The 25,233-nt window shown below is 38.3% G+C and overlaps 2 protein-coding genes across 5 annotated transcripts in view; both read right to left on the reverse strand.

Annotated features, from left to right (window-relative positions):
* Positions 1–1,975: 1,975 nt before the first annotated feature.
* Positions 1,976–9,864, reverse strand: LOC131135389 (histamine N-methyltransferase-like). Of its 4 annotated transcripts, none has more exons than XM_058081146.2 (7): positions 9,699–9,864; positions 8,555–8,701; positions 7,565–7,617; positions 7,058–7,165; positions 5,043–5,173; positions 4,825–4,918; positions 1,976–3,067 (listed from the first exon to the last, which is right to left on the reverse strand). In XM_058081146.2, the coding sequence occupies exons 2-7, from the start codon at positions 8,689–8,691 to the stop codon at positions 2,706–2,708; spliced, it is 885 nt and encodes a 294-aa protein (XP_057937129.1). In that variant the 5' UTR covers positions 8,692–8,701; positions 9,699–9,864; the 3' UTR covers positions 1,976–2,705. The 4 variants fall into 4 exon arrangements, with proteins under 4 accessions (XP_057937129.1, XP_057937132.1, XP_057937131.1 ...); XM_058081149.2 differs by having other exon boundaries at positions 7,058–7,187; XM_058081148.2 differs by lacking the exon at positions 9,699–9,864 and adding an exon at positions 9,625–9,655.
* An 8,534-nt stretch (positions 9,865–18,398) lies between these two features.
* The window catches only part of thsd7ba (thrombospondin, type I, domain containing 7Ba), a 236,700-nt gene continuing 229,865 nt past the window's right edge, over positions 18,399–25,233 (reverse strand). The window contains exons 28-30 of the mRNA XM_078795299.1: positions 24,712–24,901; positions 22,743–22,830; positions 18,399–22,427 (exon numbers count right to left, since the gene is read on the reverse strand). Of these exons, the coding sequence (XP_078651425.1) occupies positions 22,346–22,427; positions 22,743–22,830; positions 24,712–24,901 (360 nt within the window). The 3' untranslated portion in view covers positions 18,399–22,345. The remainder of the gene's footprint in view (positions 22,428–22,742; positions 22,831–24,711; positions 24,902–25,233) is intronic.

Consider the following 25,233-nt stretch of genomic DNA (forward strand, 5'->3'; position numbering starts at 1 on the left):
GACAAAAAAATACTATATGTGGTTTCTTAGGTTTTTCTTATTTGATGTTTTATTATTATGTTATTTATTTATTATTGATTGAATTATTTATTTTCTTTATTCTTGATTTATTTATTTTTTCATCTATTTTATGTAGAAAAATAAAAAACAAGATATTTGAGAACAGTGGAATGTTTTATCAGAGCTTTTCTTGTGGAAAACCGGAACCAAAAGCAGTGAAAAAGTGTAGGTTTTAGCAGAAGCAAAAGCATTGAAGACACTTTTTTTATTTTTATTTTTTCTGTTTTTAATAAATGTTTGATTAAGATTAACCAACAGTGAAGGGAATGAGCTAAATATAAGAAAAGTGATCATCCTCACCATCACCACCGAGGTAAGCTTTATCTCACGCTACACTAATAAAGGATGGACACAATTATTTTTGTAGCATTTATACAACATGTAATTGTTTTTTTCAACCAGTACTGGCTATTCTAGTATGGATGTTGGATAATAAAAGCAGCTATAAAAAGTAAAGCAGGACAAAAAAGGATAAAACAGTTTTAAGTGTCTTTTGCGATGAATGTTATGTTTACAGTTGATGTCTTTTTATTGACTGAAATAAATGAACTTTTGAATTATATTGCAATTTATTGAGATGCACCTGTTAAATGTTTATTTTCAAATGTTTATTTTATGTTAATCATGTTGCAGCTAGTAAATGTTTATTTTATGGGAGGAGGCCTGAATTTGTAACTATGGGAAGGTAGCTGAAACATTTTAGGCATTAAATGTTACTGTTACTGAATGGTTGGAGTATGCATATAAAACCACAACAAATTGTTGGAGCTTGCTTACCTTTTAAATGCTTCTGGCAAGCACTGCATGAGAAATTGGAGAATGCATTGGTGCTCGGCCGAGTGGTGCAGGTAGAACTGGAAACTTTCCAAAGTGCTGCCCTCAAAACGGTTTAGCCTGCCCTCCGCTGCCATGATGCTGTCATACATGAACGGAGGAGCAATAAGTTGACAAGTACAATATGTCTTACTTCTTTACCTTGCATACTTTACCTTGTCAGTCCACGTGAAGTTGAGAGGAGAAACAGCAATCGTTGGAGTGGAGCAAACAAGCGAGGCAGATATTTCTTGTTTGGTGGGCGGAACACATGTGATTTACATACAGCATAGATTAAATATATGAATAATCAGTTTTGCATGAAGGATGAAGGTCTTTGTGATTATTTTGTTGATTAAAATGTTAAATAATGTGCTTATAATATTGAACTACAATTTGGTTGTTAGAATCAGCCATTTGAGTGAAATTTACAGGTGTGCAATAATTCATTAATTCATTCATTTTCTACCGCTTTTTCCTCATAAGGGTCGCGGGGGTGATGGAGCCTATCCCAGCTGTCTTCGGGCAACAGGCGAGGTACACCGTGGACTGGTGGCTAGCCAATCACAGGGCACATATAGACAAACAACCATTCACACTCACATTCATACCAATGGACAATTTGGAGTGGCCAATTAACCTAGCATGTTTTTGGAATGTGGGAGTGGTTGAAATGGTTGTTTGTCTATATGTGCCCTGTGATTGGCTGGCCACCAGTCCAGGGTGTACCCCGCCTCTCGCCCCAAGACAGCTGAGATAGGCTCCAGCATACTTGAGACCCTTGTCAGGATAAACGGTATAGAAAATGGATGGATGGACCTTACTCCATTTTAATTGAAGACCCCTGATATAAAGACAAGACCCTCAATCCAGTGCCTCAACCAGATCCAATACCATCTATATATTGAACTGTATATTATTATGGCAGTAAAGGTGAATTTAATGAAAATTGCTATAAACAATAGAAAGAATGTCATTGAACTAGAATGACTGTTGCATGAATGAATTATGTTCTGTTTGCCTTTTTACTTCAATTGTATTCCAAGTGACATGTAGTGACACTTTGAAACAGCAACTCTGTAAAAAAGGTACAGATCGTTGAAATAGATTTATTTGCTTGTATATTAATACAACATCTGAACAGTCATTGAACAATCATTGAGTTTAACTGTACCATCTTGTTGTTGGATCACCAATTCGAGTTTGATAGTTACAATTCAATGTTGTTAATTGAAAATAGTGGTACTAAAGCAATGTTAAAGAGACAAATCAGCCAAGACAGCCCTCAACATCAGAGCCTTGAGGAATTCAGGTATTCACCCCCAGAGCTTTGCCACTGGGGAGCATTTGGACCACCCCAGATACCTCAGCCATGGGGGTGGAATTGCCCACGTACACATGAATCCGAATCTGCTTCCTCTATGGACGTGGGATTGAAAAGGGCCTCAAAGTATCACTTCTACCGTCCGAATAGGAATGTCATCATGTTGCTTAGAAAATGTACTAAACCTTTTATGATGGTGACAATTTGACCCTGGAACGTATCAGTTCCATTAGTAAAAGGTTTGTCAGTGTTGACTTGTGTTCTGGAATGTTTTACAGGTTCTACTGGAAATTATATGACGAACATTTTAAAAATTGATTAAAACTATTACACAACACTCCGATTTTACTCATGAAAAATACATTATGCACAATTATTACAATCGAAAAGCTTAAATTCGGATTTGGACAAAAATCAAACCAGGAGACTTCCCTTCAGCATAACAATTATTGTAAGATGGCTTCATAAAGCCAGTATTTCATTTCTTTTTAGAATTTTCTGATGACTTTTATATGGTTGCATCAACAATTATCACCTCCAATGTGTTATTGAAGATAACTCTCCCATTGGACTCCACTGAGCAACAAGGGTCTCGCAAGAGCTTCAACACATCAGCCTTGAGTTGCGGTGACGCCGTGCGACTGAAGCGATTAGTTTCCGTGAGGAAATCGAGCAGCAGCTCTCCCTTCTCGTCTCCCTCCGTGAAACACTCTGTGATATCCATTTGAGAAGGCAACGCGTAGCTCTTGTACTTCAATTTTTCTGATTCCAGGAAGCTTTTGACGTCTGCAGTTGTCACACACTGGCTTATTTCGCACATGCACAGCTGAGGACTGAAGGTTTTCCACAGCTTCCCCCAGCCACTTTCACCTAAAAAGAAACAATATATCGAACTGATTTTTTTCCCCTCTATATTCCCAAACAGAGAAAATACCTAATTCTAAGCATTTTTAGAGCCCTGTAGACATGAAATGACACCCCTATAGTGACATTTAACACTCCTTCTATGATCAGCTATGTGTTCAATGCAGAATTTACATTTAATACTTAACATATTTAATTCTGTTACAGGCTGCATGGCGGTCGAGTGGTTAGCACGCAAACCTCACAGCTAGAAGAGCTGGGTTCAATCCCACCCTCGGACATCTGTGTGGAGTTTGCATGTTCTCCCCGTGCATGCGTGAGTTTTCTCCGGGTACTCCGGTTTCCTCCCACATTCCAAAAACATGCTAGGTTAATTGGTGACTCCAAATTGTCCATAGGTATGAATGTGAGTGTGAATGGTAACTGAAATATGAAAAATGCAGTACTACATAAACCACTTTCCGATATGTACTTCCTCTTTTGCCACAAGCTTAAGAAGAGAGCTATTATGTCTAAAACCACCTTAACTGAGTTAGATGATGTGTGCTTTCATTATAAAACACTCCAAGGTTGAAGGGCTGTCTATAGCGTTCCTTAAGAGTCCATACCGCCGCTTAATAACAGCCCTGCACAGAACCTCATACTGGATTTTCCAAACTATAAATCAATTTTTTTTCATGGTTTGTTTCCTCCTGCTATTTGTACGGGTTTAACATGTGCCGCCTTTAGGTTAATGTGGGGTGGTGTAAATATAAATATAAAATATTCATTGCATATTAATTGAGCTTGTTCAAGCAGTTAGGCATATAAATTAAATGATGCAGAGCATACTGGATGCTTTGAGTTATGGTATACTTTCTAATAAACCAATGCCTTGGAGAGAGTCTGTCAGTAATGTGGAATTACAATTATGTGGTGATTTAGAAAAGTGTTATTTAATTAGTTTTTAATTAGCAATAGATGGAGCACGGTGGCCCAGTGGTTAGCATGTAGACTAGATTAATTGGCCACTCCAAATTGTCCATAGGTATGAATGTGAGTGTGAATGGTTGTTTGTCTATATGTGCCCTGTGAATGGCTGGCCACCAGTCCAGGGTGTACCCCGCCTCTTGTCTGAAGAGAGCTGGGATAGGCTCCAGCACCCCCGCGACCCTCGTGAGCATAAGCGGTAAAAAATGAATGAATTAATTTTCAAGTAACATTTTCAAAGTATCTTCTTTGAGAACATTTGGACTTTTATAACAGTTATGACAGTTACGCTTTTATTGAATCCACATACCGTAATTTCCGGTGTATAAGCTGCCACTTTTTTCTTAAACTTTGAACCCTGGATCTTACACAGAGGTACAACATATTCATAGCCATGTTCTAAACAAATCTCCTGTACTTTGTGTGCTCCACGCTAATTAGTCAGTAAACTGTAATCACGAGCTAATCACGAGCTACATGGAACCTCACGACGAGCTTGTCAAACCATCAGAAATCGCAAGAGGTCATTACTCATTATAACAGTACGATTCGCTGTGTCATCTTGGAAATAAGGTTAAAATCATCACACAGCAACTTAACACTTAATATACAAGACAAGTACCAATATGAGTTTACAATAAAAAAAAACTATTATTTCACCGGCTTCCCATCATGCACTGCTTTCCAATAAAGCAGTCCATTTAGTCTCAATGATTCATTCGGGGTCCACCAGTGGGAGCCCTCTGAATTTAATGTTGTTTGAGCTACACTGGAGATATGAACAGTTCACTTACCAGACACCAGAATGATGAGAAGCTTCCCGTTCTTGTCAAGGAGACTCTGGAAGAATCTGATGGTCGCATCCACGTCCTTGACGTAGTAAAGCATCTGTCGATTTCACCACAGATAATGAACATGACACTTGGATTCAGGGAAAGCCTAATTAAGACACGGGGAGTGATAGCTAATTGCTGTGAAGCAATAAATAAAACAAAGGGTTCGCAAGACTAACCTGGATCATGTGAATGAAGTCGGCCTTCTTTGTTGTCTGTTTTGACTTCCACTGCTCCTCAAACTCAGCGGAGGTCATCTTGTTCCAATTAAAGGTGATGTAATCTAAATCTGACTTCTGTGCTAGCAACACTGCAACAGCGCAAAACAAAAAGAACAGTAACAATATTAGCATATCTATTTTAGTAACACTCTAGCCACAATTTTAATATTACCCTCGTTTGTTTTTGCATTTAACCACAGTGTCAACCTCATAATGTATGGAGGATCAAAACTGCCAAAATAACAAATAAATAAATAAAAGTGGAAATAAAAACAAAAATGAAAAAAAAATCAAAAAATTAAATAAAAAAAATTAATATAAATGGAAATAAAAACAAAAATATATTTTTTTTAATTTTTGAATCTTGTTTTTTATTTTTGTATTTATTTTTGCTTTTATTTATTTATTTATGTATATATTTTTTTATTTTTGTTTTTATTTCCATTTATATTTGTTTTTTTGTATTTAATTTTTTATTTTTTTTTTTATTTTTGTTTTTATTTCCACTTGTATTTATTTATTATTTTGGCAGTTTTGGTCCTCCATAATAATGATGGGCCATTTGAGACCGGATATCCCGATACAACTTCTCCACTTCAGATACAATCAGACATGCTTTTATTACTTATTTTGTAGTGTGGAATGTTAGAAAAGGCTTGATCAAGTGATATTACTCTAAGAACAGGAGTTCCTACTGGTATGAGAAAAACTGGAACCATTAATTAATTCATTCATTCATTCATTTTCTACCGCTTTTTCCTCATGAGGGTCGCGGGCGTGCTGGAGCCTATCCCAGCTGTCTTCGGGCGAGAGGCGGGGTACACCCTGGACTGGTCGCCAGCCAATCACAGGGCACATATAGACAAACAACCATTCACACTCACATTCATACCTATGGACAATTTGGAGTGGCCAATTAACCTAGCATGTTTTTGGAATGTGGGAGGAAACCGGAGTACCCGGAGAAAACCCAGGCATGCACGGGGAGAAACTGGAACCATTTACGTCTTTATGCATGTAGGGTAGTATAACCACAATGCTGTGGCAGGCTCTAGCTAGCGACCAGCTTCACCCCACACTCACTCATAATGGCTCAGGACGCTACTAAAAGGTAATGCTACATATTGGAGCTGACGCGGTTCGTTTCTATGTTGCTATGTGAAATCGCCCGGGAGGAAGTTCCAGTAATGCTTAAAATACATATACATATACATACAAATACATAAGTATTACATGTTATCTGTTACTACATGGTTATTGTCACGTTTTACGGCTTGTCAGCGTAGCGTTGCAACCCCAGGATGTAGAGATGAGGACCCAAATGCAGGTAAAATGTATTTTAATGGTTAGTGCAATGCAGCAAGACTAGCATGTACAAACAGAGAAACGACAATGATCCAACAAAGTAAGGGGCGCGCACCTTAACTAAATAGACATCAATCAAATGGGAAACAGGTGCGACGGATAGCAAATGCAAAGCAACAGAAAACGGAACAGAGTAACACAGGAAGTGAATACAAAATAAGGGCATGAACCAGGAACTACGGCATGAAAGGAAAGTAAATGAACTGTCACAGGTGCTAACTCCTGCATCGTGACAGTTATAAAATACCGTATTTATTTTAACAATAAAACATTGTTGGAGGTTTTTGGAGGTGTTTTAACACAGGCTTTGTAGGCAGCATAGGAATGTCCCATTATGTGCACTAAATACCTGTCTCTTTTTAGCTGTTTTATATCTTTAGAATGCACAGAAAAGAGAAGGATGATGAACAAAAGTTCCCAAAAAGTGCAGTTTTGGCATTTTCAGCATGAGATTTTGTTTGCCTCTGTCAGGACGTTGTATTACTGTACTTACATTCACCATATCACCTTCAAGCACCAGATTGTTGAGTCTGGATTCATTTAGCACCCAAATGTGGCACTGATAGCTATTTTATTCATTTTACATATAAATTAGCACTTTACCCCACCTTTGTAGCTATGAAGCTGCTGGCTGCTCGGTTCCACCACCTGGTAGTCCACCGTCACTCCCGGATGCTTCAGACGCAGCTCAGAGAACATCTCAAGGTCAATGTGGCCTGCCGTCATCAGTACAGTGCACTAGATTAGCATTAGAGGATTTCAGGGTAAATGCTTTGTAATTTGAATGACATCTACACAACACAATATTGTACTGGGACTAAATAGTGCAGGGAAAAGATTGATTTGGACGTACATAAAAAGTAACTGCACCTAAGGACAAGTTGTGTATCTGTTCCCAGTGCTAAGCAGCACGTAGTAAAACAATCAGGTCACAGATTTAACAGAGAACTTACCGGATAGATAAAACAACTTAGGGAGTGATTCACCATTTTATTGCTATGGCCATTATGGGCAAAGTAATAGAGTTAGTGATACAAGAAGGTGACCTGTGTAGAAGTTTTTCAGCTATTTACGGTGTCGTTTAAGGTGAAAACGCCTCCAATGTGGCCTCTTACCATCACCGCTCCCAACTCCGATGATATTAAGATGGGACTTTCCATCTCCGATGCTGAGGAGAGAGCACAAAAATAAATATCCTTTAACCTGCTGAACGTAGGACATAATGTCTTATTCTGCAGTATGTAAGCTATCTTATCACATGGATGTAATACATTGATTCATTTTCTACTGCTTTTTCCTCACGAGGGTCGCGGGGGGTGCTGGAGCCTATCCCATCTGTCTTCGGGCGAGAGGCGGGGTACACCCTGGACTGATCGCCAGCCAATCACAGGGCACATATAGACAAACAACCATTCACACTCACATACCTATGGACAATTTGGAGTCGCCAATTAACCTAGCATGTTTTTGGAATGTGGGAGGAAACCGGAGTACCCGGAGAAAACCCACGCGTGCACGGGGAGAACATGCAAACTCTACAAAGAGATGTATTAATGTATTAATGTATTAATGTAATATTTCAATTGCCAGGCTGTGTACCGGTAATTCATATGCCACATGGCTTTTTTTTTCTTAATAATTTGACTTCCTCTTGTGTTGTTATTCTTTTTAGTTTTCTTGTATAAATTATATTTTAAGAATGTGCCATGTGCCGATAAAAGCATAGCTGTGGTCCGGAAATAACCCCTGGGTCGCACATTGGACACCCGTGATCTATGACTTAAATAATCTGTGCAGTGAGCAATACTTCAAAAAAAAAACAAATCTGTCACCCGTGAAATCAATGATTTTCTTATTAGGCTGGTGTGTTGACATCTTATTCAATTGGGGTCCAGAAGCATTTTTCGACCTGGATGAAAATCAATTATCCCTCTTTTGCTGCATGGATGTTATAGTGCAGGTAATCAGGAGCATTCACGACCCAGTATATCATTAAACATGTATGGCAATAATCTAGTCAGATTATTTGCCTTGGTCCACCTTTTCCCCTCACTGTTGCTTTCCAGGTAAACATTCATTCATATAAAGTGTGTGAGGTAGATTACCTGGCCAATATGTCTGGCAGGATTTTGTGGATGAAATCCTGCATACACTGATGTTCCGAGGAGCACTCCAAAAAAAGATGGAAGGCCTTCTGGTACCTGCTATCGTCATACACCAGACTCCTCAGTGGAGATGCCATGGCACAATATCTGGAAAAAAAAACATCATTTAAAATTCACCAAATAAATAGCTCAGGGGTCGGCAACCTTTACTATGAAAAGAGCCATTTTACCCCCTTGTACACAAAAGAAAAATATCCTGGAGCTGCAAAACAACGTTTTGTAAACTCAATCAAGTTGGCTGTCAAATTTGGAGGGAATTTTGGGGTATCAAAGTAGTTCAGATAAGATAAGACAAGCTGTTAGAGTACTTTTGCTAGTATTGAAGATAAACTTACATAATTGTATGTGTAAATTAATGTAAACCTTGCTGGCATGTTTACTCTGCCGCAAACAAGTTCCCAAGCCGCTGTTTATTTTATTTTATTTTTTAGAAATGTCAAATAGCTCTGGGAAAGTATTACTTTTTTCCTCCATGTTTACCTGTGAGCGAGAACTGTCTGCGCATGCTTGTGCTCATCCAATCACCAGTCAGAACTCTGCCAGGATGCATTCATTGTCTAACACAAAGTTTGTTTTTTTTAAAACTCATTACAAAGACGTGCATTTTTGCCACTCAGGTGTTTAAAAAATATCCAGCATTGCAAAGGGAGCCACAACAAAGAGCCACATACGCCCCTGGAGCCGTGGGCTTCTGACCCCTGATATAGATTAATATACGTGTGGAAAAAATACGAGTGTACAAAATCATGTGGCATATAATGATATTTCCTCCATAAGCCACCACACTGATTCGCAAATGACGTCACCGATTCCTGTTTATGGACGATGACCATTCAACGAGTGTGATTGAAACGTTGTTCCAACGGATTATTGCTTTATTTTACCAATCACGGCCATCACATAAACGACGCCTCCAGAGGTACATTCCCCCATGTTTTTGTCCGAGCAAGCGGCGCCTCGGCTGAGAGACTCAGCGGAACAGCGGAAGTAGAACAAGAAAGTAGACGTACGTGCACCATTCGACGCCTCACGACGTGTTCGCCGCGCACATGAATGAAAATCACAAAAATATTTGTGCACTTACTGCGGGGCTTTGCGTGGCGTTCAAGCTAGAAGGTGCAGGCTGGAGTAAAACCCTCCCACTGATCCTCTGTCAGTGCCCGCTTCCTTCAGGAAGTACAAAGGTAGCAAGAAAAATTACTGCACGCAAATACTTTATCTTGTCATAAATCAACCATTAATCAGTATTTGGAAATGTATGTATTAAATAATTAGTAAGAGTTTGTACTTAAATTCTCGTAAAACTGATCAAAATTAGCACATTTTCATGAGATTGAGACTGAGCTCTTGTGACTTGCAATTCTTTACCCAAACGCCAGGGGGTAGTGTTTTACCGCCAGTGAGCAACTGCAGCTCTTGTTGAGCTATTGAGTAGTAGTAGCAGTAGTGAAGTCTGGGAGTGAATGTCATCCAGATAGCTGATATAGATATCACTGCATTATTATCATCACTGTCAATAACAGTGTTCTAACGTTTGAAATAGTAATGGACAGAGGTTGATGAAAACTAAAGCAATATTGTCGATAGAAAGTTATGTGAATCCAATATTCCATTCCAGAAACCCCTAAAATATATATTTTAATCATTTTATAGGGAATAATTATGGTTTACATGCATAAGATATCACTATTACCTTGAAGATGGTGAGGACCAATGAGAAAGCAGCGTTTGTGATACTTTGCAACGAGTTCTGTGTTGGATTCTGTAGTGTTTCTCACCGTCTTTATCAAACTGTTGCCACACGTGCGTTTCCTTGGCTCCATGGCGGGTTCGCACTCAATAAAAAATGCACAGGCAGGGAGTAGATAACGTGGAGGGTGCTTTGTTTGGGCATTCGATTCCGTGATACAATACATTACCGCACTGTAGTAAAAATACTGAGGCAATAATAATTTTTTTAAAAATAAAATAAGAAATATATATGTATATACTGTATATGTATGTATATACTGTATGTTATTAACTAATTATATTTCAAATAATTATTAATAATGTCTATATGTGCTCTGTGATTGGCTGGCGACCAGTCCAGGGTGTACCCCGCCTCTTGCCAGAAGAAAGCTAGGATAGGCTCCAGCAACCCCCGCGACCCTTGTGAGGAAAAGCGGTAGAAAATGAATGAATGAATGAATAATTATTAATAAATATCCACTATTTTTTCCATTTGTAATATAAAAAATAAATACATTTATTTAAAAATGAACTTCTCAACAGAAATGTATTTATAAACTTGATTTAGCAGTTTTCAGGATTAACACAAATATGTAATATTTTATATGAATATTAAATTGTATTACTAAAAAAATATTCTAGTATTTTTAAAAACTTACAAAATCAAATGATTTGCCCCCACAGTACAGTTTCCATACAGTGTATGAGTACTGTAGAATGGAGAACAACATTTGAAAAACATCCCATTTGAGATAAAGTGAGCTTGGAGTTGGAGATGAACTGGTTGAATATAGAAAATCCATACTGTCATATTTCCGTCCACTCTTATCAAATAGACCCAGCAGGAGCGTGTGAGACTGCATCATCGGGAATTGATTACTAAAGCGAACCTGGATGAGAAGAAAAGGAGGCCTCTCTGTTGGTTATGCATAACTCCCACAGTTCCCCACTTGCTATCCTCTAATGCCAAGCAGGAATTAGGCCAAGAAACCCAAAATAGTTAGTAATTAGGTCACAGAGTCCATCTGATTGGAATTTCATTCATAGTAACAAAAGTTATGTCTAATTCACAAAGACTGACCCAATTTTTTATTTTGGGTGAAGACTGTAGCAACTGTAGGAAGTCAGACCGTGTAAAGCGTCCTATTAACGACCACGGCCAACGTCCCTCCATGTAAGGCATCCTGCTTTTTGCCTCTTTTTCCACATTGCAAAACGATGACTCCTGAAAAGATGACAAGAAAACAGAACCAAATTTCATCACTTTTCTTCACTTTATTTGTTTCATGTTCCGCCCGGTCTGAATTTCAAAGTCCTTTTTATTAATTACGGGAGCTTGCGCCATCTTGTCTGTCAGCCCTCATTTTTGCCTAAAAACTTGCTACCGTTTGCTAATTAGCATTACAAAATAATACAACTTTATGACCTAGACCAGCCCATGATTTACTAACGCACCCTTGTCAAATAATTAAAAAAAAAATCTATTTTTATACATACGTATTAAAATACACATTGGTTTATTAGGCAACACAGCAATTCCTCGCTTCTCATGGTTAATTACTTCTGGACCCAACTGTAATTACCTAGAGCTAGAGCATAGAAAACCTTCTAAATTTAACATTATTAGAGTTAGGGCATGAAATAACACCCCTATCGTCACCTTGACATTGGTATTGTCCAATATAGTGGACATAATAAGAGAAAATAAGACATTTAGGACATAAATAATGCTTGTGTTGCTGTGTGTTGCTGTAAATGTGTTCCAAATGGGAACTGAATGGGTGGGTGAGCAGGAAGTGATGTTGGGGGTTTAGAGTGTTAGCTTTGCACAACTGTAGCCAGTAGTAGTAGATTATTGTGCCTGTTGACCATTCAAATATGCAACAAAAATGAGTTTATTGTTTCTGTAATCAAGTCTGGTGCTTGTGTGTCTCACCGAAAAATACAGTAAGATTACTGACACGTAGTGACCAGTGTAGAATACTAGATATCATTGAATCATATCATGTCATCATCTACATATCATCTTTGAATGCGTCTTCTGAATGCCTTATATTTGTTGTTTAGTTTTCTGAAAATGCTTAATTTCGGCAAAACATATGTACAATTTACTTAAATATGCATGTTTTTGACGTGGTTTTTGGTCATATTCAACTACAAAACAGCATTTTTATTAAAAAACATATTTTTAATAAGCCGTGATGCAGGGAAGCCGCTAAGTAACGAGGGATTACTGGAAGATTAGTTTTACAGCTGCATCAAAACATCAAGACTATTAAATTTTATTACTCACTCGTGAGGAAAAAGCAGTAGAAAATGAATGAATGAATGAATAAATTAATATTACGAAACAAATTATACGAAACACTGGATATTTAAATTTTTTCAGTTTGTTTGCTGTGTTTTATGTGATTATTTCCAGGGTATTTATACTGTATTGTTTTGTATTTATTTGCAAAATGTAAATGTAAATTTGGGGGTATTCTGCAAAAGTGTAAATACTGTGTGCATTTGACGTCACATTATTCTTCTTTTGTGCAAAAATGTAGCGATCCCAACTGATGAGCAAGTAATGCGATTGGCTGGCGACCAGTCCAGGGTGTACCCTGCCTCTCGCCCCAAAGACAGCTGGGATAGGCTCCAGCATACACCCGCGACCCTAGTGAGGATAAGCGGCATAGAAATATACCGTATTTTGATCCATTCTTGACATTGATCCATTCATTCATGACCATATTAATTATACTCATCTGTTACAAATAAGTAATATTCCGACGGATGCACATCCGTGTGCTCATGAGACATGCATACCTCGTGGTGACCACTGAGTGGCAGTGTTGACGTGTTTTGTGATTCATTGCAGTTGATTGATGCCTCAGAGAGCTTATTCCTGCAGCAAATATTGTAGGAGAAAAAGACCAACAGGCTTGAGTACTCACAATGGACTGATGTGACATCTGCTAACATGATCTCAATTAATATTTCATATTGCATTTTATTCCTGATTCTCAGCTCAAAAAGTAGGCATATGTAGCGTGTTCCATTGACTGAAAATGGATGAATAATATCATCAGAGAATGCCAGCGGATCAGCTTGAGCTCAAAAAAAAGCCGCTCCCCTTGTAGTGATGCTCCAATTATTCTTGCTCCCATGTCCATGGGTTCTCAATAAATGGTGACACTGGTAGCTGTGGTCCATTTATATACATACATATTATTTGTAGAAAGAAAAGCACCAGAGTCTGTACATCAGCTTTTTGCAATTTTCAGTGTCAGCCTCAGGCTTTTTTTAATCTTTTTGTTTCATGCTAATCCCTCAGCCCTTTATTCTTCTCACTTGTTATTACTAAATTGTAATCTGTCTCGTCACCTTTGCACGGCCCCGCCATTTTCCCGACGGGATGGGTTTCTGGGTTGCTGGAGAGTTTAAATAGTTCTTGCTGAAATTATACCTTTTGAGAATTGGTCGCACAAATACAATAGGGAAAAATACAAATCCAAAAATGCCAAAAAGGTAAATAAAGTACAACACAAAACATGAAGGTAAAAAAAAACCAAACTAGAACGAAGGGTATTGCGGAAATATAAGTGCAGAAGATAAATACTGAGTACTGAGTGCTGGGCAGGAACAAATAGCAAGATGCTAACAAAAAAGACATTGCCGGGATTAACTTTAGCATGTACAGAAAATGACCATGGCAGGGTAACATTCACAGCAGCGGTAAAGCAGGAAACCAGAAAATAACGCATCAAAGAAAAAACAATGCAAGGGATGTAGGTGTAACAGAGTTAAAAATGCACTTTATTATTTATTTTCTTAATGCGTGAATTTATTATTATTTAGTTATTGTGTGAATTTTCTCTCAATTAATTATTTATTTTTCTTATCTTGTTTACTCTATTTTCATTGCTTTCTTTGTATGTGCTTTATTTTATCATTTCACTTCTGCTCCTCCCGGGCTTCCGTAGTTGGCCCCAGCTCTGGTAGCACTTCCTCTCTTTGCCACACAACTTGGTTGGCATTGATGAGGGTAAGTTCAGTTAAAGAGCTGCAGATAAAATGTGTTGTGTAGTTTAAGATTTGGTCATCTGTTTTGTGTATATTGTTTTTATGTCGATATATTTGGCATTTCAAGTGGTTTTATGTTATTTTGATCGTTGGTTTTAGTAAAAGGGGCTTTTTTCATTTACACTTCTGGCGGGATTTGCGTTACATTAGGCTCGTCGTGGTTTTTGTTACATTGTGTAATTTATGTTCCGTCTGTGTAGGGTTCAGAAGTGAAGAGAAAAGAACTTTATTTTCATTCTTTTGTCCTTCAGGTATGTATTTTTCATTTTTGTAATCATAATACTTTTTCTTCCTCCCACATTCCAAAAACATGCTAGGTTAATTGGCGACTCCAAATTGTCCATAGGTATGAATGTGAGTGTGAATGGTTGTTTGTCTATATGTGCCCCGCGATTGGCTGGCGACCAGTCCAGGGTGTACCCCGCCTCTCGCCCGAAGACAGCTGGGATAGGCTCCAGCACCCCCGCGACCCTCGTGAGGAAAAGCGGTAGAAAATGAATGAATGAATAATACTTTTTCACGTGTCATTAATCGCTCCTTCCCCTTCTCTCCCCCACTCCGTTACTTATGTTGGCCACTAGTTGGCAGTGTTGTGAAACATTGTAAATATAAAATCTGTGTTTTGTTTACCATTAAAACAAGTACTTCCTCTCTTTGCCACACAACGTGGTTGGCATTGACGAGGGGAGCAGAAGTGGAGAGAAAGAAAATAACTTTATTTTCATTCTTTTGTCCTTCAGAAACCTAACAAAGGCCGTTACATAGGCATGTAGTTGGGAAACAATCTGGCGCTGAGCTGGTGTGGACGACCATCATAAGAAGGCCCAGCACACTAATTGGCAACTAGTGGGCCCCAGATGGTTCTGCCCCTGGAGAGAGCAGGGTGCACTGCAACACAGGGCAGACAGGCAGCAGTACTGTTAATACAGTAATTAACCGCTTAAGTAAATATAAATGGGAGACTTTAACGGTTACTATGAATGTTAAATACTGGGTAAGTGTCCATGATGATAAAATTTGAGACTGGAAAATATTCAATTCCTACCAATTTAAGGTAACACACAAAATTACAGTACTTAATGAGGAATGAACCCACCTTGTCACAGTATGTCTATGTTCCCCTCTCTGGGCTTTAGTTTCCGTTTTGGTTGCTCTTATTTTGTATTTGACTTCCTGTTTTGCCTTGTCTGCCTTGGTTGTGCTTATCAACTACTCTAAATGTACGTGCCTTAGTTCCTCAGTAACTGCATTTATGAGCCTTAGTCATTTGTTTCTTAGTTCTTCATTAGTTCCTCAGCAACTACTCTAAATGTACGTGCCTTAGTTCCTAAGTAACTGCATTTATGGGCCTTAGTCCTTCATTCCTTAGTTCTTCATTAGTTCCTCAGTAACAACTGAAAATGTATGTGCCTTATTTCCTCAGTAACTCCTGTACTCATTCGTTCTTCATCGGTTCCTCAGTAACTACTCAAAATATATGGGTCTTGGTCATTAGTTCCTTAGTTTTTCATTTGTTCCTCAATACCTACTCTGTGCCTTAGTTCTTTAGTAACTACATTTATGGGCCTTAGTCATTCGTTCCTCAGTTCTTCATTAGTTCCTCAGTAACTACTCTAAATGTATGTGCCTTAGTTCCTTAGTAACTACATTTATGGGCCTTAGTCATTTGTTCCTTAGTTTTTCATTAGTTCCTCAGTAACTACTCTAAATGTATGTTCCTTAGTTCCTCAGTAACTACATTTATGGGCCTTAGTCATTTGTTTCTTTGTTCTTCATTAGTTCCTCAGTAACTACTCTAAATGTACGTGCCTTAGTTCCTCAGTAACTACATTTATGGGCCTTAGTCATTCGTTTCTTAGTTCTTCATTAGTTCCTCAGTAACTACTCTAAATGTATGTGCCTTAGTTCCTCAGTAACTACATTTAGGGGCCTTAGTCATTCGTTCCTTAGTTCTTCATTAGTTCCTCAGTAATGACTGAAAATGTATGTGCCTTAGTTCCTCAGTAACTCCTGTACTCATTCATTCTTCATCAGTTCCTCAGTAACTACTCTATATTTATGTGTCTTAGTTCCTCAGTAACTACATCCTTGTGCCTTAGTCATTCATTCCTTAGTTCTTCATTAGTTCCCCAGTATCTACTCTAAATGTACGTGCTTTAGTTCCTCAGTAACTACTCTATATTTATGTGCCTTAGTTCCTCAGTAACTACATCCTTGTGCCTTAGTCATTTGTTCCTTGGTTCTTCATTAGTTCCTCAGTAACTGCTCTAAATGTACGTGCCTTAGTTCCTCAGTAACTACATTCATGTACTTTAGTTATTCATTCCTTAGTTCTACATTAGTCATTCTGCTGCAATTAATGCAGGAAAAACTGTGTAAAAAGTTCAGCAGAAGCGTTTCTAGTTTTTCATACTTATTTACTTTTCTCATATGTTCTACTAACAACTAATGCAGCACATATGATGTGGAGAACATCATATCACATATCACTGGATAGGTCTCAATGGTGGGAAGTCATTGATTTATAGTGTGTAACATTGCTACTAGTATGTATAAACACGATAATGTAATTGACGACCAAATAGCCAGGCTTCGGGTCAGAGATAAGCAACATAAGCATTTTTTATTTTCGTTTTTCTCATGAAGTCAATCAGTGTCACGGAGCAGATCGGGTTTGACCGGAAAAATTGAGTCAGTATTGATTCTAATGTTCATTTTCCATCACTTACAGGGTGTTCATTGTTTTCTCACATCCTAAATCTTGGTCAAATGATCCAGCTGGTATAATGAATGAGTCCTGATTACAACGAGATACCGCCATTGTCAAACTGTTCACGTATCATCACTGAGACCAGCAAATATGCCCGGAGAGCTTCTGGAATGAAATTAATTGAACTTGACAAGATCAGCCTACAGCTTTGCCTCATATCAGATGGCCATGACACAAGCATTTGAATTAAACCTTTGCTTAAACAAAAGCGACAGTCTGAAATAAATCAATTAGAATAGACCAAAGATAGACTTCCGCTCACATCCTGTGACCATTGTGGGAAATTATTCCGCCCTGTTTTGTAAGGGTATTTCTAATTTATTGCCACAAAACAATGACATTATTTGGTTTCACAGGATTCCACAATTTATTTGCATCATTGTCCAGCTGTCCAATTACACACAATAGTAACACAAGTAACATGGTACTGTAAACAATGAGGGACTACTAAGTTTTCTGGGACACAAGGCAATCTATATATCTAATCTTTTTAACAGAGAAATAAAATCGAAATGGAATGCTAACACAAACCAGAAACAGGTGGTCCTCGGGTCACTTACCAGTCGAGTTTTGGTGTGAGTTACTGCAGAGAGGACAGTTGACTTTGCGGATATTTGACATAGTCCGACCGACAGTAGCCTGTTTTGTTTATTGGAATAAAGAGATTGTTAATCAACCACCTCGGTGCCATCCTTACAAAGTCCGGATAGACATTGGAACCCTTTAATGATCTTTAATCATGGTCGTGACAGTGAAAAACGTTGTGTATATGGACTAAAATTACGTTTTTTTTAATGAATTTATGGGCCTGCCTACATAGCCACAAAACGCCGTAAACCGATGACCACCTGTACGTCATGTTCCTTCCAGAAATGATCCATGTTTCACAGTTTATCATTTATGACTCTATCTTTTGAAACGGTTCCACAACTAGTAAAACAGAGCATTTTCAAGGCCACTTTGAGCACTTTTGTCCAAAAAAGATCAAGCTTACCTGCACACAATCAGCTGCTGAAAATACAATTGCTACAAGTCACAACCATTCGTAGGTGATAGTTATTGGTAATACATTCAAAAGGAGGTCAGATAACACCAGAGCAAATATTCAGATTGTGGAGGCAGGGGGCCAAAAAAAAAAGATAGCGTACGTCGTTGTCAGCTGCCTACTCTTACTGAATACTTCACTCTGTCAAATGAATAATGCACTAAGGGTTGCATGTTGAAATGTACGAGTTGATTCTTTTATTCCAGGGTACACTGAGATGATGATGCGGAATTGAATTTTTTTTGCATAAGCAAAGTGTGGAAATCAGAATAAAAAGGACTTGTGCAGAAGATAAATCACTAAATATGTGCTTTCAAATATTTGGTTTTTATTGTTCATGTTGACCAGTAAGAAAAATTAATGACATTGCCTTGGGTCAGCATTCTGTGCTCGTGTGTGTGTGTGTGTGTGTGTGTGTGTGCATGATGCAGTCGCATGTACAGAATACATATGTACAGCTTGGTGCAGAAGTATTTGGACAATGTTTTTGCCTTGATACATCGACCACAATGGGTTTGAAATCAATCAGTCAAGATGTTATTGATTGTAGACTTTCCTTCCGGAACAGAATGAGAGCTTTAGACTTGATGAAACCAAGGACAACTTAAAAGGAAAGGGAAAACTTAAAGGAAAATGAGAAAATTATTTTTTAAAAAAAAGGCAAAATTAGGTCTTATACCAGAATTTCCAACAATCATAAGAGTAAAGTGTAAAAAACACCCAAGTCCATCCATCTTTTTCTGATTATCCGAAGCCTAAGCAGCGGAACCCAAACGTCCCTCTCCCTGGCTACTCCATCTAATTCCTGCAGGCGGATCCTAAGGTGTTCCCAGGTCATTTAAGAGACATAGTCTCTCCAACATGTCCTGCGTCTTCCCCCAGGCCTCCTACCGGTTGGATTTGTCCTAAACACCTCCCCAGGGAGGTGTCCTGGAGGCATCCTGACCAGGTACATGAGCCACCTCATCTGTTTTCTCTCATTGTGGAGAAGCAGTGGCTGGACTTCGAATTGAATGTGCTTCTCTAAGGGAGAGCCCAGCCATCCTATGGAGGAAATTCATTTGGGCCACGACCCAAAGCTCATTACCATTGGTAAGGGTAGGAACATAGACCATTGACCAGAAAACTGCTCCTTTCTTACCACCATGAACTGATTCGTAGTCCGCATCATTACAGACGCTGCGCAAATCCACCTTGCATTCCGTTCTTCCCACAGTTGTGAAAAAGGCCCGAATAAAATGTCAAATAAAATAGCACTTTGTCACTGAAAGCATGAGGTCTCTATGATTACTGTAATGACCGTAAAATCACTAGAAAGCGCAGTCTCTCGCTTCACAAACCATTGGAATAATTTTGATAGTTCAGGAGTTCCGGTAATATGAAAACTGCAAATCCCATTGCTGGTTACAGCGTCCATGTTAGAGGCTTAAAAAAATTATTTGGAAACATCGGCGGGTGGATTAATAGGTTTAATGAGCTGACTAAGGCCCATGGATCTTAAATTGTGTATTCCACCCATGTTGCACCAGTGTTTCTGAGCAGAACCAGTGAGAGCGAAGTATAGTAGATAAGGAAGGTTGATGTGAAGAGAAAAGTAAGAAGAAAGAATGGACATCACATGATTCACACTACATCATTTGTCGAACAAGGTGAAGGCCATGTTATGACATATGACAGGATGACGTGTGAGGCGGAAAGGACCACATTCAATGATCACATGCACCCAAATGCGACTAAACGGGTAGGACGTGTCACAGTGCTGATAGATAAGGACACTAAACATAATATTAAATATCATAATTTTGTGCAACCTTGTACATAAGTTAACCTGAAGGTCTACACTTCAATGACATTTTAATTGCTTTATTTAATTAATGTATTTAATGGTGTATCACAGCAAAAACTGTCCAAATACTCATGGGCCTAGCTGTATCTTTACAGTTCTGGTGTTGCATTCAAAGTATGTATTGTAGTGGTGGGCGGTCCCTGCTAGCCTAAACACTCGGAAGCACTGTCTGACATTTCCAACTTTAATTATACAGTAAACCTCGGATATATCGGACTCGGATATATCGGAAATTCGCTCACAACGGACAGATAAAAAAGAACCAATTTTTCTGTAATGCATTTCCAATAAAAATTCATTGCATATATCGGATTTTTTATAACGGATTTCGCCTATTTCGGACAAAATCTCCAGTCCCGTTCCAATTTCCCTTGCCTATATCGGATGGCCGCATCGTGTCTTTCTCCTGGCGCCAGATTTAGGACAAATATAAAAGTGAGTGACGTCAATAATACTAGCACAGCAGTGAATGAGATCTTAACCTCACTATTGGAAATAACGTAGGCCTGACGGGCGTAACAGGGCCTAGCTTAATTAACAATTTGTTATGCTCAGAGTCCAATAAAGTTAAATTCTCATTACCTTACGTCTCTTTTCATTGCCCAGTCCAGGTACATTGGAAACATAGTCAAGGAAGTGCCTTTTTATAACGGATAAAATCAGATTCACGCATATACCGGATAAATCCGATATATGCGTAAAACGGACATTTTCCGGTATACGCATATAACGGATTTCGCTTATATCGGACAAAACCAGTGGGAACAATTGAATCCGATATATCCAAGGTTTACTGTAGTATTTGGTACATTTTTTTTTTTTGGTCCAATCAGATACTGTATGTGTTGCAATGTCAAGCTAATCTGCCCAGGGCCTTCAGTGTTATGAGTGCTGGCCTAAGTCACTCAAACATCTTGTACACCTCCTCACATGGACAGCACACGCTGAGTGCGTTATTTGAACATGTGAGTTTATATGTAAGTCAGCTTGGCAAAGGTTTTGTTTGCCATTGGAAGTCTCACAGATGAGATGAATATTGCCTCTGAAGTACTCCAGATGATGTTGTCACTCAGAAGTTTAGAGTTATTGCGAGACAATGAACTGGGTTTCATCCTTTACTAATACAGTAATGCCTCGCCTCTTTGAATTTCACAATTTTGCGGATTCATCAATGTTTTGTGGTCAAATACAACTTATTTTAACCGAAAATACAAATATAAGGCATTCAGAAAATCCATTCAAAGATAGTCAGATGATACTGTATGTATTCACACTATCCGGAACAGGAAGTAAAAGAACAAAGACCTCTCCCGATGCTAATATTATGTCTTATTTATGTTTTACTTTATTTTATTTCTCCTATGTTGAGTAATACGGGTGTAAAGGTGACTATAGGGGTGTTATTAAATGTCCCAAGGGCTCTAATAATGTTTGTTTATACATGATTTATGAATAAGGAATCCTACTTTGCAGAAATTCACTTATCATGGAAGCCAATTAACTGTTATAAAACAAAGTAATTGTATTCACCCCCAATTCTGTAATGCCACATGTTGTTAGAATGTGTTTTTGTACATTATTAATGGTTCGTATATAAGTGTGATGCCACAGTGGTGGTATTAAATAGGTGGATTGGGTCCCCACTGAAGGCCCAGGTGGGAAATGCACCGCCCGCCAATGGCATGTTGTTTATTGTATGTTATTTTGTCACTCAACTTAGCATATTTTGATGTGATATATGAATGTGGACGACTGCATCATTGTGTGTACTAAAGAAAGGCAAGCCTGCATTTGGTTTCCACGCGGACACAACATATGGCATCATCAACAAAATAGAATCGGACAACTTGCATAACATTTCAAACACTATAAAAGTCATTTCAAAGGAAAAGGAATTGTTTAATCAGCACTAACATAGTGCATAGAGCTTTTTGTTTATTCTCAGCAACGAAGGCTGTTGACACAAAAAAGTTGCGACATTTCTTTTACAAATATCCGACGATAATGGGAAAGAAGTGTTCAATGTCCAGCCTTTGTATGTCATGAATGTCTTCCAACACTAAAATGAGGCAACAACAAGCCGTTTGGTCCTGTTCATTTTCAACACGCACAAAAAAACCAAAAACTGCTTACTTCTTTTCCGCATTTCTGCTTTTGTTGCAAAGGGGTTCTTTAAAAACAAACATCTTCCTGGTGTCCTTCCATAGCCAATGCGTTAAAGTGTCAGCCCGAGAAGGCAGGGAGCATCCCGATGGAGGAAAATCAACATGCTTACATATCGATGTCACCGTCGTATGCCAGGGTCAAAGGCTTCTGTGGCGGAGGAGATGTCTTTGAGGGTTGGGCTGGTTTACTGAAAAAAAAAAAAAAAGTGACAAGACAGAGAAGAGAAGAAAGCTGACAGCACCGTCTGATTTGTTGCCACAAGGCCGCCTGACGTGATATCAGTCTTTTTGGAGAATTCCATTATGTGATAGCAGCAGCACACTACAGGCGGGATGTTTTCAGGTATATAAGTCATAATGTGACAGAACTCCGCTCATTGAAAACAGATGGCTAGGCATTGTCTTGGCTTTTTCTGCCTGTTTGCATTTACTATGTAAAGCTTCCTATTCTGCGAGAGTTCTTGCAAGAAAGGCATCTCTTGAGCAAGTAATATGGTACATACCACACCAGGAAGGAGAATGCAATAACGAAGAGTATTAAGATGAATCCGACGGCAGTCACAGCGTAAACCCACAGCTTTACTCTTCCATCTGTGCAATGAAAGTCTATCGTTAGATGTATTTATGTTCATCTTTCATGAGGAAATATTCAAACATTTCTTCTCATAATAAGGAATTGGTTCAGCCTTCGTCAAAAGGACTGTCTGAAATGGGTTCCCCGGCGCATTGGTTATGTTTGCTGTCAGATAATGATAGACGTTTGGCAAAGTTTTGCCAGCTGTCACTGAATGTATGGCCTATGACAACAACAACAGGAATGGAAATTGGGACAAACTGAACAAACGGCATAATAGCGGGACTACATGATCTGTTCATGTCCTGTTTTTTTTTTTTTGGACGAAAATGTCCTGTTTTTGACAGGTATTAGTGCCAAAAAGACCCAAAATATATGTTCAAGGTCAATGCAGATGAAGTCTCGTAAATTTGGAGACTTCATGCACAAGGATAGTTAAAATTCAAGTGCACATTGTGCCCGAAAATACTGGTTACATTCCAAAACGTAACTTTGTAATGTTGTCCCTTTGGAATTTGTGTCTTAGGTTATAGAAAGTATTTTTACCTCCATCAAGGTCAGTCAGAAGCCAAGTACAATGTGGAGGTTATGTTTTTGAAATAACTTCAAAAGTTCTGAATGGATTTGGACGGAGTTTTCAGGAATTGTCAGATATGGAAGAAGTGATTATTTTTTTTTGGGGGGGGGGGGTGATCCGGCTCACCGCCTGGATCCAGGAGAATGTTTAAAGGAAAATTAGATTGAGGAAAACGATATAACATTGTAACGTTAAAAAAAAATGAAAAAAATTGTGGCCATAATGAAGCCTTAATTATGAGAAGATAATTGACATAATTGAAAAGATAATTGACATGCAAAATTGAAATGAAAGCTAAAATTTTTTACAAAAATAAAGTCTAAAGACTAAACAAAAAGTTGCATTCTAATAAAAAAAATAAAGCTGTCATTTTTGGAAAATGAGGTTGAGGAAAAAGTTATAACATGGTGGTAACTGTAGTTGTAATATTATGGGAATAAAGTCAAAATAGTCAAGAACATAACAAATTCATAACATTCTGAAAAGAAGATTCTTTAACATTGCGGGATACGACCATTTTCTGCATTTTTGCATATATATATCCACAAAAAAACAGGTTCTACAAAATATCAAAGACTGATCCAATGAGTCAACTTTGAGTATCATTTGAGTGTAGTAATCCCTCGCTCCTTCAAATTCCAAGTTTTTTTTTCAGAATTTATACATTTTGTAGTTGAATAAGGACTATTATTAGTAAAATAAAAAAAAAGCACATTTGGGCAAATTTATTATATTATTTTTACCGAAATTAAGAATTTTCCAGAATATAAATGGCTAAATTATCAGTACTCATTTGGAGGCGTTTGTGACAGAGACGATACAGACTGTACGACACACTTCTACTTCTTCTACGTGCTGGCCACAGCGTACAAATTTCCCCCAAATCGCAGAGCCTGTGCGTAATACGTACATTGGTGTGTATATTATGTCTTCTTTATTGTCTTATAATATGTCTTAGAATGTGTACTGTATTGGGTAACAAGTATAAACGTGACTCTAGTGGTTTAAATTCCTGTATGTTTATACTGTGATTGGCTGGCCACCAGTCCAGGGTGAAGACAACTGGGATAGGCTCCAGCATTCCCTGTGACCCTAGTGAGGATAAGCAGTATAGAAAATGGATGGATGGATGTATCTTTATATTTCTGTTATTTTTTGGGGTTAAAAAATGTAATCTTGAGTTGCATACAGTCCCTTGGAGGAATACTATTCCATCCTCCCACCCCCAGCCAAGTGATTCAAGCTCTATAAAGCCAGTATTAAAAAGTAATACACGGGTGAGACACGGGTCAAGCAGTACACATCATTTCCATATCAGTACCTGGGCCAACAGGTCGTAAGGTCCACTCTGTGTGCCGGTCCCGGGCCCGGGATGGTTTTGATCTTCCAGAGTTGGTTTTCACATCAGCTTTCTTGTTGGTGTCAACTCCTGGAGTTCGAGTGCAGTAGTCCAAGAAGCCGTGTGTGGTCATTACTTCAGTGTAACCCTTCTCACACCCACACACTCCACTCTGCACGGGGAGGGGAGGACATGATTTACATTGCTTATTTAGTCGACACAAGAGTTTGTTATCTATCTGGACTATCGTTATTTTTAATAACAATACAGATAATAAGGGTCTGTTCACACTGACAATATTTCCAATATGTAAAAACGAACACGTCACAATATTATGAGGAAAAATAAATTTATTATCATAGTAGCATAAAGTTAAAATATAAAAGAAAACAGATGCTATTTTTTTTAAAGTTGCAATTTGGGGGAAAAAATTAGGTTGGGGAAAAGTTATAACGTTACAAAAATACATTCAAATACTACAGGAACAAAGTAATAATTGCAGGA

Source organism: Doryrhamphus excisus, linkage group LG12, assembly GCF_037039965.1.
Source record: "Doryrhamphus excisus strain RoL-2023G ecotype Guam linkage group LG12, RoL_Dexc_Guam_v1.1, whole genome shotgun sequence".
NCBI classification, from domain to species: Eukaryota; Metazoa; Chordata; class Actinopteri; order Syngnathiformes; family Syngnathidae; genus Doryrhamphus; species Doryrhamphus excisus.